Source organism: Aethalodelphis obliquidens, unplaced genomic scaffold (assembly GCF_003676395.1).
Source record: "Aethalodelphis obliquidens isolate GAN/ISIS:26980383/991018 unplaced genomic scaffold, ASM367639v1 scaffold3, whole genome shotgun sequence".
NCBI classification, from domain to species: domain Eukaryota; kingdom Metazoa; phylum Chordata; class Mammalia; order Artiodactyla; family Delphinidae; genus Aethalodelphis; species Aethalodelphis obliquidens.
This window is the reverse complement of record NW_020837947.1, coordinates 34,526,262-34,542,989: the sequence shown is the minus strand read 5'-3', so window position 1 is coordinate 34,542,989 and position 16,728 is coordinate 34,526,262. Positions and strand designations below refer to the sequence as shown.

Sequence of the window (16,728 nt, the reverse complement as noted above, 5' to 3'; positions counted from 1 at the left end):
TTTCTACAACTTAAAGTTCACTAACCAAATTCAAATGATATTCAGCTTTTTCACATGTATAACGAACATACATTCATTTGTAAAATGTGTAAATGCTATGTGTTGTTTCATGGCAAGATATATATGTATGGTTTCCATACTGCAAAAAGGAAAATCCAGGACTTGCTTAATTCTCCTAAAATCATAACATCTGAATACACTTAAGAGATTCTTTCACCCGTTTTGCATTCTCAATCTCAGGTAGGCTTATTCAACATAGAAGTTTTCTCAAGGTCACTGAATCATTAAGTATCATACATCAATAACAATGGAGGTATTTATGAAATCCCTCAAGGGAATGATACTTATGCTAGGATAATCAAGTTACATCTAATCATTTTTGTTCTTTCTAGCAGGAAACCTACATAAAGTACATACATATATGTGTACATATATATGTATACAGATATCGATGTATTGTAGTTATGGATATAGATAGATATTTTAGTGACCTGTTTAATGAGCTTCTGCTATTCTAGGTTGGTAACCCTATTAAAGTGTTATTTTAGTATCTACCACCCCAAAATTTAAATAGCATATTTTTGGGAGAGGCATGCTATGTAGCTTGTGGGATCTTAGTTCCTGGACCAGGGATCGAACCTGGGCCCCAGCAGTGAAAGCGCCGAGTCCCAACCACTGGACTGCCAGGGAATTCCCTAAAAAGAGTATTTAAAGAAACTTGAAAATAACATGAGAGAAGAAACCATAAGATCTTAATTTGAAAATACCTTAACAGTCACCCGAATTTATGTAGGAATTCTACTCTGCAGGAAAACACATTCCACTTTAGGCAGCTCTCATGGTCCAAAACGGCCCTTATGTCCTTCTCTCTCAAAAATGCTCCTCTCAGTGAAGAAATTTCTCATTAGGCCTTGGGTCCCCAGCTATTAGCTGATTAGTAAAGTACTTTGGCTTGTCTACTAATATTAATAATTAACTTGATTGATTAATATACATTAAAGGTGCAGAGGAAAGTCATGCTGGTGGGAACCTGTAACGAACTGCTTATTTATTTGGACACTCTGGTACATTGAGAGTTCATTTTGACTTCATTGAATACTGCAAAGCAGATAATTTCTCACTTTCTGCAGGAGTGAGAGAGAACTCCTTTTTTCACAAGTTGCAAAATGTAGTGACTAATCTTTATTATATTGTATTACACAGTTATGTGACGACTCCTGACGTCCACAGACCATTTTCCATTCCACAGACTGGACTCACTTGACTTTCTGTTTATTTAAGTGACACTTCTGTTTGAAATTCTGGGTGCTTCTTACCCCTCTGAGTCACACACTGTGTCTGGGAGCCTCTGCTCTGGCACTTTTAGCACCTCATTAATTACTAACTGTAGCAAAGTCCTGCTGTTTTGCAACTCCTCTGCCTTTCTTGGGAAAATCACAACCCCTTGTTAGAATGAGAAGGCAGGACAATAGTTATCTGCCAAATGTCCAGTTTGGAAGCATATTACAAAGGCTAATTATCTTAAGGTCTTGTAATTTCCCTAGATATTCAAACTTGGTAAGATAACTCATTGTGTCTCTGAAGTATGTTTAAGTTTAGCAACAGGGGAAATCCAGGGAGCTTTTGCATTCAGCTAACTAAGATTAAGAGAAGTTAAATGATTGTTAAAGCTGTAAGTGAGAAAAAGTGATGAAATAGAATATAGTCTCCTCATTCACATAGGCATCTTTTAGCGGGAGAGGCCCAGAGCTCAATACCCACAGGCATAATAGCACTCCCAACTTCTTTAGCACTTATTGTCTGAATCTCCAGTTTGGCTTTCAGTATGTGCTCCGCTTCAATGTTGTTTATTTTCTTATGCATACAAGTTCTGACCATCCGCCCCACCTCCCTCAGAGGCAGGGGCTGTATCCTTTAATATTCTTTTTTTTTTAATCTGTAGCGCGTAGCAGAGCACTCTACACATTTCTCTATGTAGGTATTTAAAATACACGGTATTTTCCTACTACAAAACTATAACAAATAAAAATCTAATTATATAAATCAATGCAAGGTCTTAGAAAGAACAAGTTCTTAAATGACAGCTAACAATTTTATGAAGGATTAATCTGTCAGACCAATTTGGTGTTCTATGTTAAGAGGGCAGATATATCGAACAGATGCAATGAGCATACTCCACACCAGTATTAGAAATGTGTTGTTGCCCTTTGCGTCACATATACCAATAAAAAGACTACATATTCTTGAAATCGGTATTCCTCAATTTGGGGGTTAAATAAAAGAAATCCAAAGGATAGCTTTCCACAGTACTGAAGAACATCTACTCATTCCCTTCACGTTGAACCCTAAGACTCTCAGTCATGTTAACCATTCTGATTTGCTCTCTGTCTTCCCCGAAATACTCTGGTTATCTTCTCTGAAATGTTCCCTTTCAGCACCACCCCTTTCCCAAACAAAGAGATTTAGAGTTGTTGAAAATTATTCACTGATCTAGGTGCAGCAGGGGCTCTTGATAAAGTTAAGGGGACACAGACTGATTTGAGCTCTACCCACCTCCACCTCTGCTTAGACCCTATCAGATATTTTGGAACGTATATCTCATCCCACATTCTCTCCTTTCCATGTTTACCTCCCTGCTTTGTGGGTCTATTCCCTCTCGTCATCTGGTAAAAGGATATAGGGGCACTGACTAGAACCTCCTGGGAAATGTTGAAATCATACAGATGCCCAACAACCAGAGATTCTGCTTTAATTGTGTTGAAATAGAGCTCGTTCATCAGTACTTTGAAAAGCTCCCTCAAATGATTATATTGTGAAGCAGCTTCTCAAACCTTAATGTACATGCAAATCACCCAGGAACATGGTTGAAATGATTCAGTAGATTGATTCAGCAGGTCTAGAGTGGGTCCTGAGATTCTGCATTTCTAGCAAGGTAATCTCTGGGGTGCTGCTCTGTGGACCACATGTGAGCAGCAAGGCTTATTAAACTGACATCTTTGGGAACGGAGCCAGAGCTAGAGCTAGCACTTACTCACCCGCCTTCCCTTCCGCTCTCCTTCTCCCCCACATACATTACTTATATATTTTAGATTCCAGTGGTGAGTAAGACTAATAGCATGGAGGGGAAGATTGAGAATAACCTGGCAACCTGCCTCGTTGGAAAAACGATTAGGTGAACAAATGTGACAACACGCCATAGCGCCTTGTGTGGACACTGGAACGTGAGCTCTCAGGAATTGCTGCTGAAAGGGAATCTGAATGTTCTGAAGGGGCAGATGCACAGACTGGGTCATTCAATTGGTCTCCAAGGAGAGAGAGAAAAATTCAAGCGTAAGTCTTTCTTTTGAACAGGAAGAACTTCAACACCTGAACTACCCTTTCCCTATATCTTCATCAGATTTGCTTCAGAATCTGGCTTAACACCCAAGTCTTTAAAGACTGATACCTTGACTGCACTGACCTAGTTCTGCTCATTTCTCTGTAGTCTAAAGAGGAACCTTTGTAACCTTTTTATGTCCTCCTCATAACTAAATTATGAGCCCCTGGATACCTGTGTCCATCATTTCTTTGGTATAATTTTCACAAAAGTTAATACATTTATGTTTATTGTCCACATAGCAGACATTCATCATTCTCACTAATCGTTAGTCTGGAAGCAGAATCCAAGTGATTTTCATACATTGAAGTAATTTGAAAATAAGTGACAATTTCAGCAGTACAAGTATAGGGTATTACATGGAATAAACACATTGCCTTATTTAATTGAGGAGGGTATAATTTTTTTTTCCTTAAGTACAACTGAAAAATAGAAAAACAGAACAGGGCCACTTGTATAGCAAATCCATATTGGAATTCTCTATTATAAAAACAAATACGGGCTTCAGTTAGGAAAGTAAATACAAAAATATTAGATCTTCCTTCTATTATATTCAGAATTCATCTAACCCTAGACTTTGCAAATGCAAGTAAATGTAAGTCTATGAGGAATTATTAAAAGAACCAGAATTAAAATGTTTAACTCAAGGAAATGGGTAAATTCATAATATTTTAAACTGTATTAAGAGTTCTTCCTTTGAAAATGGTAATGAGAAACAAAGGCAATGCCCACAGAAGGTAGTAAAGGAATGTTGAATAAATGTGAGTGAACAAAAGAATGAACTAGTGAATGAATGAGTTGTTCTCAGACTCCACTGATGTGAAACAAAAGGATACAGATTTCTAAAACAGCACAAGTGATGAAACACTGAATGCTAAATGAAACTGTGTTCAGAATCTTGGTGTGGTCAAAAATATCCTAGTAATGAGAGTGACTGGGCTTTAGTCTCAGCTTTACCAGTGTGACCTTGGGCAGGTCATCTCATCTTTCAGGTCTCAGTTTCCTCATCTACAAAACAAAATAATATATATAGGGCTTCCCTGGTGGCGCAGTGGTTGGGAGTCTGCCTGCCGATACAGGGGACATGGGTTTGTGCCCCGGTCCGGGAGGATCCCACATGCCGCGGAGCGGCTGGGCCCGTGAGCCATGGCCGCTGAGCCTGCGCGTCTGGAGCCTGTGCTCTGCAACAGGAGAGGCCACAACAGTGAGAGGCCCGCGTACCACAAAATATATATATATATATATATATATATATATATACTAAGTGATCTCTAAGAGCCCTTCCAGTTCTAGAATTCCATGAATTTGGGGAGTCAAATTAAACTAAAACTTTCATTAAGAACCAGAAGTTTTACCAGTTTTTAAGCAAAGATTCTAGTTTGCTTTTGAAATTTCAATTCAGTACAGAAAACTTATGTTGGCATAAGCTGCATTAGAGTGAAATAAAATTTGTTCTGTATTTTTTAAAGCTTGCAAAGAAGATTGTAAATTCCTCACCGCAAGGTCTTTAAAAACAATGCAGACTTTTGCATCTCAAGGATGCCTTTTGTGTTCTCCTGCCTCAAGTTCAAGTGTCAAACAGGTTCCCCTATTGTATTCCAGCTCCCATCTAATGGCGGTCACAGCAGAGAGCCCTGTATGTAAAGCAGCCTGAAGCCCCTTAGGACTTGGTGTTCCAGGGTGCCACAGTCACAGCAATAAGGTACACTTCAGTGGGAGGGAGTTGTAGCACCAGACTGAAATATTGGCCAAGTATGAAAAATTAGATTAACTACCAAACCCTTCAAGTTCTCTAAAACACATATATATTAATTCATCAATAGCAAACATATCTTACTCCAGGGGATTCAGCTGTGCCATCTTTCAGTCAATTTTGCCCATTATCAGTAAGAGCCTATTGAATCTTACCTTGTAAATTATCCATTATTTTTATTATGATGGAAATTGTCTATTTTAATTCTCTTATTTATTCTCCTTCTGCACACTTGTCTTGACTTACATATGCTAAGACCTATATTGACTGAAGGAATCAGAATTTGACTTAAGGGAAGTCTCAGTAGCCCAATAACTACAAAGCTGTATTTCTCACTCATGCTGTATATCCAACATAGCCAACAGCGCGTAGAGAATGAGAGGGCTGTTCACCATAGTCCCCCAGGGACCTAGTCTGAAGAAGGCTTCATTTTGTCCTGTGCTTCCATGAACATCACAGCACTAGAAAGAAAATGTGGTAAACCTGACTCTGGTTCTTAAAGCTTTTATCTTGAAGTGACTTAGTGTCACTTCTACTCTCATTTCTTTCCATGTATACATTCTATGCCTAACTTTAAAGGGAGGGAGGGGGAGGGATATGAAATCTCTGTACATGGCTAGAAAGCATAGCGAACGGAGATAAGACTATTTGCTGAACATTCATGTGGCTACCACATGAAGCCATGCCAGGGCTGGCATTACAATTATTATAGGGAAACTCCTGTGTTCACTTTCAACCCATACTTGAGTGCTGTACAAGATGTCTCCGGCTCCCAAGAAGGTCTGTCCTTGAACTATTATGTTAGGTCCCACCAGCATAGGGAGGAATTTTAGTTCATCCTCTGATCTTTGATTATAAGTTCCTTATGGACTTTTTACACAAGGCCCTAGATATCCGTAACAATTGTATCCCTCCTATATGAAAAGAGACATGAATGATTGCCTGTCAAGAGGAGACTAGACTATGACTTCTTTGTCCTACTCTCCTACTGTATTTCTTCCTGTTCTAGAAGAATTCTCCATGTCCTCTTCCTTCTGACAGGGAAATGTTTAGTGACTACACTGTGACTTTCAGTGGAACTCTGTATTTGTATCTCCAACTTTGCTTGTATACATAAAGGGAAGTTTTAAAGTATAGAAATATCTTGACTCTCAAAAAATCTATGGCAAGGTGAATATTACTGGGAATTCAAGAAAGGCAACATTGAGACTCAAAGCAGAACAATGAAATTGTGGTCTAGGTGATATCTGCCCTAACCCACAAATAATAAATAGCCTTGATTCAATAGATACAGTAGCCGTAGGGCAGCATAATTTTCAAGAGAATGAAAAGTTCATGTGCTTAACATTTTCAAAATTGGTATCTTCAAATTAAGCAACGTGGAATATTAAACTTCAGGGCTATAAACTAAAATGCTTTTCACTAGCTGGTACAGTCTTTATTTAAAATGTAGCATGGGTCCTAGTATACAATCAGAAATATCTATGTTGCCATTGAGGGTTCCCCCAGTTAAGCATTTAGAAGTTGTTCATATCAGAGAAAATCCTTTCATATAATTCTCACTAAGAGGTACCAACAATAGCAGCAATTTTGATAACAATTAATTTTTCAAAGAAAATGGATAAAACGTAAAAATGGCGTAGTATGTTTTGCCTCACCTTTTTGTGTTCAAGAGTATATACTCATCTATTTTCAATCTTCAGAGCACTTTCTGTACAATTTTTCTTCTTTCCTAAGTCATAGGACATGCCTACTCTCAGGTGAAGCTGTATCAGGGAATTTTAAATTACTTTCAGAACAATCCATTGTTTAATCTTTGCCATAATCTCCTCCTATGGTAAGGGGATTGCAGTATGGTGTCTAATTTACAGTTTTGTTAATGCTTCATTGGGGTCACCCCTAGAAAACTAAGCTCATCCTTGAAACAGTCACACCTCCCCTTCTGCTGCTTTTTCTTTCAGCTTCTGTTTCTGCACTTACTTTTCAACCTCCCATAGTCACTGAGCATCCTTATTCAACACAAGTCTCCACATACTCACGTTTCATAATGCCCTGCACATGTTGGACCTTCTTCCCTTGCCACATGTCAGAGATCTGTTAAGAAAAAACAATCTAATTAAAATAATTCACTCCTTCTTAACTTTCTTGGGAATACTTGCATTTAAATAAATTTTTAATTATGAGGATTTCAAGTAGTATACATGTGAACAGTTTCAACAATGGGACTAGACAGATGAAAAATATGTACAGTCATATGCACACATAGAGAAAAAGTAGCCTTACATCTTCCCTACATCTGGGGCATACCACCCAGGCCAACATGAAATCAAAATCAAAATATGTTTCTAGAAAGAAAGGTTTACGTGAGGGTAGAGAAGAAAGAAAGAATGGCAGAGCTAAGCTAATCCTTTACAGCGGTCCCCCACCTTTTTGGCACCAGGGACCAGTTTGGTGGAAGACAAGTTTTCCACGGTCGCAGCGGGGGAGAGGCAGATGAAGCTTTGCTCGCCCCTACTCACCTCCTGCTGTGCGGCCGGTACCTAACAGGCCGCAGTTGGGGAACCCTGCCATCACTAACGTGTGAGCTAGGGTTAGGTTTCAGAGTAGGGCGCTTCTAAAGCGGGGAGGGGGCTTCCCTGGTGGCGCAGTGGTTCAGAGTCCGCCTGCTGATGCAGGGAACACGGGTTCGTACCCCGGTCCGGGAAGATCCCACATGCCGCGGAGCGGCTGGGCCCGTGAGCCATGGCTGCTGAGCCTGCGCGTCCAGAGCCTGTGCTCCGCAACGGGAGAAGCCAAAACAGTGAAAGGCCCACATACCGCAAAAAATAAAAATAAAAATAAAATAAAGCAGGGAGGGCTAGATTGCCCAATGGATGAGACTCAGCAGGGGACGTTTGGGTAAGGTTGGGTGACCAAAATCCTGTCTGGGAGAACATGTTGCAAAGAAATACCAGAATGTGTAGCGGATGGTGGAGCGTTGGGGCTAGGGTGGGAGAATGAGAGCAGCCAGACACCTAGAAAGGCTGACCTTCATTTTTTTGTTGGTTACTGTAAATATACTCAAACACTTATAAGGAATTGGAGAAATGAAACGTCATTTTTCTCCCATGAGAGGAATCCACCCACAGTGCAGCTACAGTAAACTGGTCAAATCATTAACCCACAAAGACCCCTGCATAGGTATCAGCCATTAACAACACTCCCACATAGTCAATATTGAGCCACATTGAATTGCCGGAGGAGGAGGCCTGATACCATTCCAGGAGCATGGCTGCCTCCCTAGCAAGCGGGCAGCCAACCTTGACCACCGACCTTCACAAAACAAGATAGAAGGAGAGCTTATCCTTCCACCTCGGAATTAGGGCCAGTCTAAGCAAGGGAAGGAATCCCTCCTTATCCACATTTTAAGACTCACCATTAGTCCTTTAAATGCTGCCCATCTTAGACACAGAGTTTATCTCCCCCCACCTTTCCCCAAAGCATTGTTCCTTTTTCCTCTTCCCACAACATACCACCAGCCTTATCACATAGCATTTATCTCGTGGAAGCTTTAATGGTTTATGTGGCTGTCTCCCTCACTGAGGGTGTTCCACTGGAAGGCAAGGCCCTAATCCTCATAGTTTTGTATCCCTGGAGCCTAGCGTGGTGCTTGCCACATGTCCAGTGAATGCTGAAATAAGGGTAACCAGCTGACCAAAAGTAGCTACCCAAATGCATTGGTAACAACAAATGTAAACCATAAATGATAGGTAAATATATAGGTAGAGAGAGGTTGTTTTTGTTTTGTTTTTTAAGAGTTGCTTTGATGAATGTTTCCTTAAAGCTTGTTGTTGAACATGCCCTTATGTGCCTCTACATGCCATTTTATTTCTGTCATAAACCATAACATTGTTTTTAACCAGAGCACCAATACAACCTATAAAGTCATCCCTTGCATGTTCTTATCTTAAAGACCTCGCATAAGTCTCTGCTTCTTTGTCCAGCCCGGAGTTCACTCATAGCAGGCACCATCAACATACATTTCTGGAATGAAGGGATGACTCACTTACCTTAGCTGCCACCCTTCACTACCCTTTCCAATAAAGTACCCTCACTCACCTATGGAATGTAAAAGACTGGTTTTAGACCTAGCAGGAAAAAATAAATATAAAAAATGACTTATTCAAAACAGCCTTAAAATCAACATCATCTTTTGCTACTGCTGTATCCTGACTACTTTGCTCCTTCCCTTCCTACGTATCACCTTGTTGCTGACGCCTGGCTACAATTTTGAACAGGAACTTCGCTTTGCTCCTTGCCATTCTGATTCTAGTTTTTCCCTCTGGTTTAGCCCACAGCCATGCTCTGATGTCTGTTGTATGCCTGCTTCTTTACTTGCGAAGCCTTCCTGGCTTGTAACCCTGCAGCCTCCTCTATTTCCCTCCCCTTCACCCAACTCAGTTTTTATCAGAGTGCATTCCTCTGGAAAGGCCAGACAACATGGTAGAAAAAGCACTGGCTTTGGGCTTCCCTGGTGGCGCAGTGGTTGAGAGTCCGCCTGCCGATGCAGGGGACACGGGTTCGTGCCCCGGTCCGGGAAGATCCCACATGCCGCAGAGCGGCTGGGCCCGTGAGCCATGGCCGCTGAGCCTGCGCGTCCGGAGCCTGTGCTCCGCAACGGGAGAGGCCACAACAGTGAGAGGCTCGCGTACCGGAAAAAAAAAAAAAAAAGCACTGGCTTTAAGTCAGACAACCTGGTTTCGAGACCCAGCTCTGACACTTATGCGTCACTTCAGGACCCCGCAAGAATTTTTGGAAGATACTTTTAAAAAGGACTATTTATAATAGCACAAAGTGAAGGGAAACAACAGGAGATGTTAAGGCACCCAGGAACTAGTCATTTCCACTCCTAGGTAAAGAGGCAGGGAGAGTCAATGGTGTTATTGAAACCTGGTTAAGAACTAGGGCCACAGAAAAGGGGCTGCTTGACGGAGCTGTGGTCACCCCTAGGGATACAGCCATTTCCAGAACTATGTCGAAGAAGCGAGGGAGCAGAATCACTCTTTCCTCCCATACTCTGATCTCCTGCTGGTGCCCTCACTGATTGAACTCAACCAGGAATCAGAGGAAGAAAGTTCTGGGGATTTGTCCATAGAAATCAACATCCTGGGGGTCAGGGAAGGCAGAGAAAATAGATGTTGGGGTAATATAACCAGAGTAGTTTCTATATAAGTTTAGGCAAGCAACTTTATCTTTCTGGCTTACGTTGTCTCATCTAGGAGACAATGTGTTTTGAGGCTGTTTTGAGGTAACACATGCAAGAGCAACTGCAAAAGTGTTGCTCATTAAAATTATCCCTCATGTAGCCTTGCCCACGACATCTTATCGGACTTGTATGTCGTCGACAGTAATCCTTCAGCCTAAGTCTGGGACCACAGCCCCTCAAGCTTCACTGTTGACTTTCTGAAGCGTTTCCTGGGACAAAGGAGACATGGATATCAGTCCTCATCCAAAAATATAAGTAGGAAAAAGAAAGGACTAACACAGAATAAAAAGGAAAGGCTGTGCTCAGTAAAATCCATGTTCCTTCCTCACTTACAATTCCTAAAAACAAAAGGAGATTGAGTGGTATCTCCATGAGGTGCAAAAGTCCTTTACTCTAATCTCTATGGGCGTCTGCCCAGAATCTGAGGTTTAAAATGTGTTCCTCCTTGTCCCAAAGTCTAGAGACATCTAGACAGATTAAACTAGTCCTGGACCTAATTTGCCAGGCCAGCGTCATCTAGGATTCTTGTAAGGGTTTAGGCATTTCCAGAAAATCAACGCATTTACAGGCAGATTTCTAAATCTGGACCTATTCAGTTAAACATAATTCCGTAAGTGAAAGATGTGATGTCACGTAACTAGAAATAGCGTTGACATTTGCAATTACAAGTCTGTCTTTCTTTTTTGGATATATTGCCATTATTTTCAGAGCTGAAAGGGACTTTGGAGATGATTTACTTGAATTCCCTCATTTTTCAGATAAAGAAAGCTGAAACACAACAATAAATTCAGAACAAGGACTCACCTTGATCCCTAGATTCTTGCCCTTCTTACCACAACACACAGCCTCTTTCTGTTAAAACTCTGTAGTCAAACAAAATTTTCTGAGGTAGTAAATAATTTATATTAAGTACTACCAGATATTCACTTTTTAAATGAGCCCAGCAAAGAACTGATTTGTGAAAGTTTTTAAAAATAGGCACACCAGACAGTGCTCACCACAATTTTATAAGTGTCCCATAACTTCATCTGGGAGGAAGAACATTCTTTCTTGTTGACAGAAAGTAATTCATCATGGGTCTTGATTTTCTCATGTTCTTAATGCTATATAACCATTTAATCATTTTTAAAATTGCTATAATAATTCTGTCTCCTTTATTTCTCTTTCTAAAAATAGTAGTTTCCTTCATCTACTCATTTCAATGGCTTTTAAATACTGCTGTCTGCTCTCTATTTCAGGGATGACTTCTAGCTGCATCAGTTAGTTACACAGACACCACCCGGAGGACCCTGCTTGACTTACTCACTCAGATGCCTCCAGATCTGAGTAACTGGAGGGTTGAGCATTTTCAGGATCTGCATGTTAGCTCTGTGGTATAATGACTGATGTCAGCCCGAACTTTGCCAAACAACTCTCATCACTACCAGTTATGTACCATTCCAAACTATTGGGCTTGCTCTCTCTTTCTGGAGCACACCCCCCTTTCACATATTTGCAGTATGGATTCAACAATATGACAATCATTTTCTTTCCTTAAAGTGGCACTGCTGCAAGTGACAAAAATAACTTGTTACTGTTGTCACTGCCTGGTGGGGGAGGTAGAAAAGGAGAGATGAGAAGTTACGGTAACTAGTCTGGATGTGTTTAACCCTCTATCTTTATCCAAAACTATTCTATTCTCCTGGCCGGCTCAAACTCCTGGTTATCTAAACTCCCTGGGACTTTGATGTTTTCTGGAGAAAAATAGCAAGGAAATGTTGACTTCTATGCTGAGCCTATGGTTTTTAACTTGCTTTAGGCTTGGGCCCTGGAATTCATTGGCAGCCACAGGCTTCTGTGAGCACTGTTTTCTTGATTAAAAAAAAAAAAGTGCTATGTTGCACAAAATAGGCCATGGCAAGCTTTCCATAAGCTGTAAGGACAGTCGAGGGACGCAAGGCTCAGCCAGGGAAGTAAATACACACTTAATAGAACGGTAACATGGATCAGGAAAAAGTTATTCTAAAGCATAGTGTCAAGAGAGAAAGAATACACTCGCCGTTTATTTAATGTTTTCCTTATGTTTCCTCAGAGCAGCACTTATTCCTTGACAAGCTTTTCCTGCCCACTGCATCTAGTTCTTTTCTGGGATGGCTCAAGAACTGCAGCTTCTCACTGTGTTTGTTTATTTATTTACACGCCCATTCCTGTCCTCATCCAAACTAACATATGTCTGCACAACACACAGTGAAAAAAGTAAATTCTTTCTTCGTGTTTATTTCCCTGAACTTGTTCACCAAATTGCTTTTTTACATCCCCTTTTGCAATCTCATCCCATCCGGCTCAAGTATCCCGGATTAGAAAGGCCGTCTCTGGAGTCCTTTTCAAAGGGAGCCTCCCACAGCCTTTAAATCCCCCACGTTTTATGGTGCAGATATTCAGGATCTGAGGTATTAAGAAGGAAAGCAAAGCTGACTGAGACGGGCATAGAAAAGTAGAGTAGCTTCTTTTCTGGATAATCATTATTGGAATTGTCCTGTTGTCTGCAACTTTTCTGATTCAAAGTAATAAACTCGGTCATTCTCAACTGGACATTATGCAACAGATAAAGGAAGGGAGTGTGTGTGTGATGTATGGAAAATACAGTTCCATCACAGAAACAGAAATCTTGCAAATGGGAATTTTTAAATAAGCCCCAAATCATAATCTTGATGGGTTGTTGTCTTCCCCATAATAAAGAACCTAAAGAAAACTATTCCTGCCTCCAAAATTCCAATACAGGAATGCAAAGTAATAAATGATATTTAATTAAGGAATTCATATGGGAAGACCCAGTCTCTCAGATTCTAATTTTTAGCACCTTGACAAGAGTGCCTATTTCATGTTCCCTTCCTTTGGCTTCCAGGCCATTTCCCCTCCTCAATCCTCACTTTTGGGATGTATAACAGCTACAGCATAGAAGTCGTCATAGACACAACAATTTGAAGCACTGCAAGCTTGAAAATGGAATGGCTAGATGCAATCACTTTTTCTCCTCTCATTTATCAACACAGAAATTAAGGCAATCTCGTAATAGGGGTTACAAATAGATAAAAGAGAGAGAAACACAAATCTTAATTGTTCCTGCAAGGCTTTAGCGATTTTCGAAACCGAAATTATTTGAGCATAAGAATTAGCAAGGTGTCTTTGAATCAGGGACTTTTAAAAAGCCACCTCTCAGAAGTCTGGGGCTGTGTAAAACTGTAATGCTGTAGAGTGCAGTCCTTGAGGCAGTCTGTGTAATACAACACATAGGACAGATTTATGTTAAAAATCACTTCGGGGGCTTGTGACTTTCAACTAAATACTTCTTCAGAAACTACTGGAAGCTCTTCGACTTGTGCTACTGGAGAAAAGAGGTGGGAAGCTACCACCGACTAATAAGAGCCAGGGTGTACGCTCTGAAGGGCCGGCCCTCGGCCTTCCCACCCCGGGGTGGACCAACGAACCTTATTTTTCGCTGCCAAGGGCCCCTGGACCCTCTCCTCTCCTCCCCAAGCCGGGAAAAATCTTTCCAAATCTCATTCCCAGTCCCCCAGGTGAGAAACCAAATTGCACAAGAGATCTCGAGAAGATTTGAGAGACGGAGAGTGAGAGAGAGAGAGAGAGCGGCGCTGGGCGAGGGCAAGCAAACTGCGGAGGGAACGCCTGAGGGGAGGTGGAATCTTCCAGAGCCTCAGCAAAGACTCCGTTTGGGAGAAAGTCTCAGCACAGTTGGATTTCCAAAGGTGTGTGAGCGCACACACCTCTGAGTCCTACCCGCTCCGGGCAGGTAACGGGCGGCCGACCTGACCACCAGTGCCCACTGAGCTTCCCCAGGACCACCCGCCCGGCGCCCAGCTGCAGCTACTTCTACTGAAAGAAAGAAAGGAGAAAAGCAACAGAGGAGGGGCTCAAGAAAGCTGGGAAGGAGTCCGCAGCCAGAAACCCTGAAGCGATCTGCCAAGGGGGCGAGTAGCGAGTTGCCCTGGGGCAGTGGTTGCGCGCCGGCGCCGGGAGTGGAGGCGCGAGGGAGCCGGGACGCAGGCCCCCGGGAGCGGGGTGCGCCCAGCCTGAGGCGGTTGAGACCGGCCGGAGTCGGGGGCGGGGAGGGGGGCGTCCCGCGGCCGCTGGACCGTCCACCTCCACGGTCCCAGCCCGAGCGCGCCTGCCTCTCCCCGCGACCGCGACCGTTCTGAAGAGGGGCTCTTCTGGGCACGCTGTGCCTCCCCCCACTCCCTCCGGCTCCCGTTCTCCCGCCTTCTTTGCAGTGTCCAGAGATGCTCCGCCGCAGACCCGGGACCCCTTAGGCGCCTCTTCCCGTCCCTCTGCCAAATCGCGACGCCTGTACTTTTCCAGCTCCCTCTTTCCCTCTTGAAATTGAAAGTTATTGAGGTCGCTCAGGGTTGTTGCTCCAGCAGTTTCCTTCCCCGCCCCCGAGCTCCCCCCGCCCCCAGCAGCCATCCCCCTCCCCTCCCCCCTCCCTCGCCCCGTCCCTCCCTCCCTCCCTCCCACCCACCCTCTCGCCCTCCCTCCACCACTGGAGCGGCTCCTGCTCGCGAACAGCAGAAGCAGCTCAGGGTCTCTCCGCCGCCCCTTGGCCATGGCCGCGGTGCTGACGGCGCCCGCTCACCTCCGCTCCCGGGGCCCCAGCCGCTGCCGCAGCAACCTCTAAGCCCAAGGGGCCGCCACCGTCGCCACCGCCCACCCGGATCCCGCCCGCGGCCGCCGCCGCCGCGCACCATGCTACCTGCGGCCGCCCTGGCGAGGCCGCTCGCTGCTTCTGGAACCCTCACTTGCGGCACTGACAGCCACCGTACAGGAGCCCCCGCAGCTCAGGGCTCGGACAGTTTGAAAGTACAGTAGTTGGTTTCCCTGACCACCCGACCCGCTTCGTTTGCCATCCCAGCTCGCCTATCGGATCTGAGTGGAGGAGTCCGCTGCTTGGATTCTCTCTTGCTCTCCATATACGCCTAACACCTACGTGTATTTCTAAAACATTCAATATTAATTAACAATCAAAAGAAAAAGGAGAAAAGGAAGGGAAATATTACTGGGTTACTATGCACTTGCGACTGATTTCTTGTTTTTTTATCATTTTGAACTTTTTGGAATACATCGGCAGCCAAAACGCCTCCCGGGGAAGGCGCCAGCGAAGAAGTAAGTGCAGGCTTTTTTACGCATTTGCTCCCTCCCGCCGCGTTCACCTGTCGGGTCGCTTTGCCTGTCCTGAGTCGGCTCCCAGAGGCAGCGGTCCTCCCACCCAGCACCCCACGCCTCGAGAGGAGGTAACCGTTTAGGCTCCTGTGTTGGCGTCTTTCACGCCTTCCTCTCCGCGCCCCTCTCTTCCCCCGCATCCTTCTGGGTGCCAGAGTCCGGTGGACCCGGCGCTAAGGTGGCTCCCGCACCCTCATAATTTCAGGTTCGCGGAAAAGTTCGGCCCTTCGTTAGACTAGCTCGAGGGATTTGTGCTTTCCCCCCGAGACGTGGACGGGTGTCTCGAGCCCCCAGGCATCACGGACTCCCGGCCGGCTGGATGCCCCTGACCACTGAGTTCCCGCCGGGGAAGGCGCGGCCGCGGCGCCCGCTCACCTTGCGTCGCCGCCTTGCTTGGGGAGACCTCGCAGGGTCCTCCCGCGGCGCTGGGGTCGCGAGGAACTCTCCCGCCCCTCGAGAAATGGCGAGCGAGCGCCTGCGCGGCCGCTATACCCCCAGCCACGCACGAGTGGAACCGAAGGGCGCGCGGGGCGCTCGGGGTTCGCGTGCCTGCGCGTTTAAGGAGACGCTCTGCGTCCCAGTACGAGGGATGTGAGGGCTGCCGAACCGGCCGCTGGGAGCTGGAGGTGCCAGGTTTCCAGTTACAATCTTGCCTGTCACGCGTGAGCGCTTTTACCGTCTCAGGCCCTTTAAAGTGGGTCCCCTGGGGCAAACACACACTGAGGGTGGGGTTCCCCTAAAGACTCAGGCTCGCCTCCTCGCTGCCCCTTTTCCCGATTCCAGTTACTTGGAAGGTTGGCTTGTGAAGACTTCCTAGGACAGTGTCCTAGCTGGTATGAAACGGGCACCGCCCCCCCACCAGGGCACCCTCAACCCGGGTTGGTCTGTTTCAAGGTGGCATCTTCCATAGATGAGGAGACAGACCCGAGAAAGGCACCTCTCACTGCCCCTGCGTAGCCCAGCGCGCTGGCCGCTCCGCTCCGGCGTATGTGCAGGCGTGGGGAGTTCCTTCGCAGATAGAGCCGAGGGCGACCCTGGCTCCAGCGTGGGGGGCGCTGGCGGGGACTGGGAGGGAGAAAACTTCCCGGGGCGCAGAGAGCGATGCTATTGCTTTGACCAACTCGGACCTCCGCCGCCCAG

At 44.7% G+C, this 16,728-nt stretch overlaps 1 protein-coding gene across 1 annotated transcript in view; it reads left to right on the top strand.

Moving 5' to 3' along the window:
• The first annotated feature begins 14,972 nt into the window (after window positions 1–14,972).
• Window positions 14,973–16,728, top strand: part of RSPO3 (R-spondin 3) — a 77,352-nt gene continuing 75,596 nt past the window's right edge. The window contains exon 1 of the mRNA XM_027079545.1: window positions 14,973–15,531. Within this exon, the coding sequence (XP_026935346.1) occupies window positions 15,435–15,531 (97 nt within the window). The 5' untranslated portion in view covers window positions 14,973–15,434. The remainder of the gene's footprint in view (window positions 15,532–16,728) is intronic.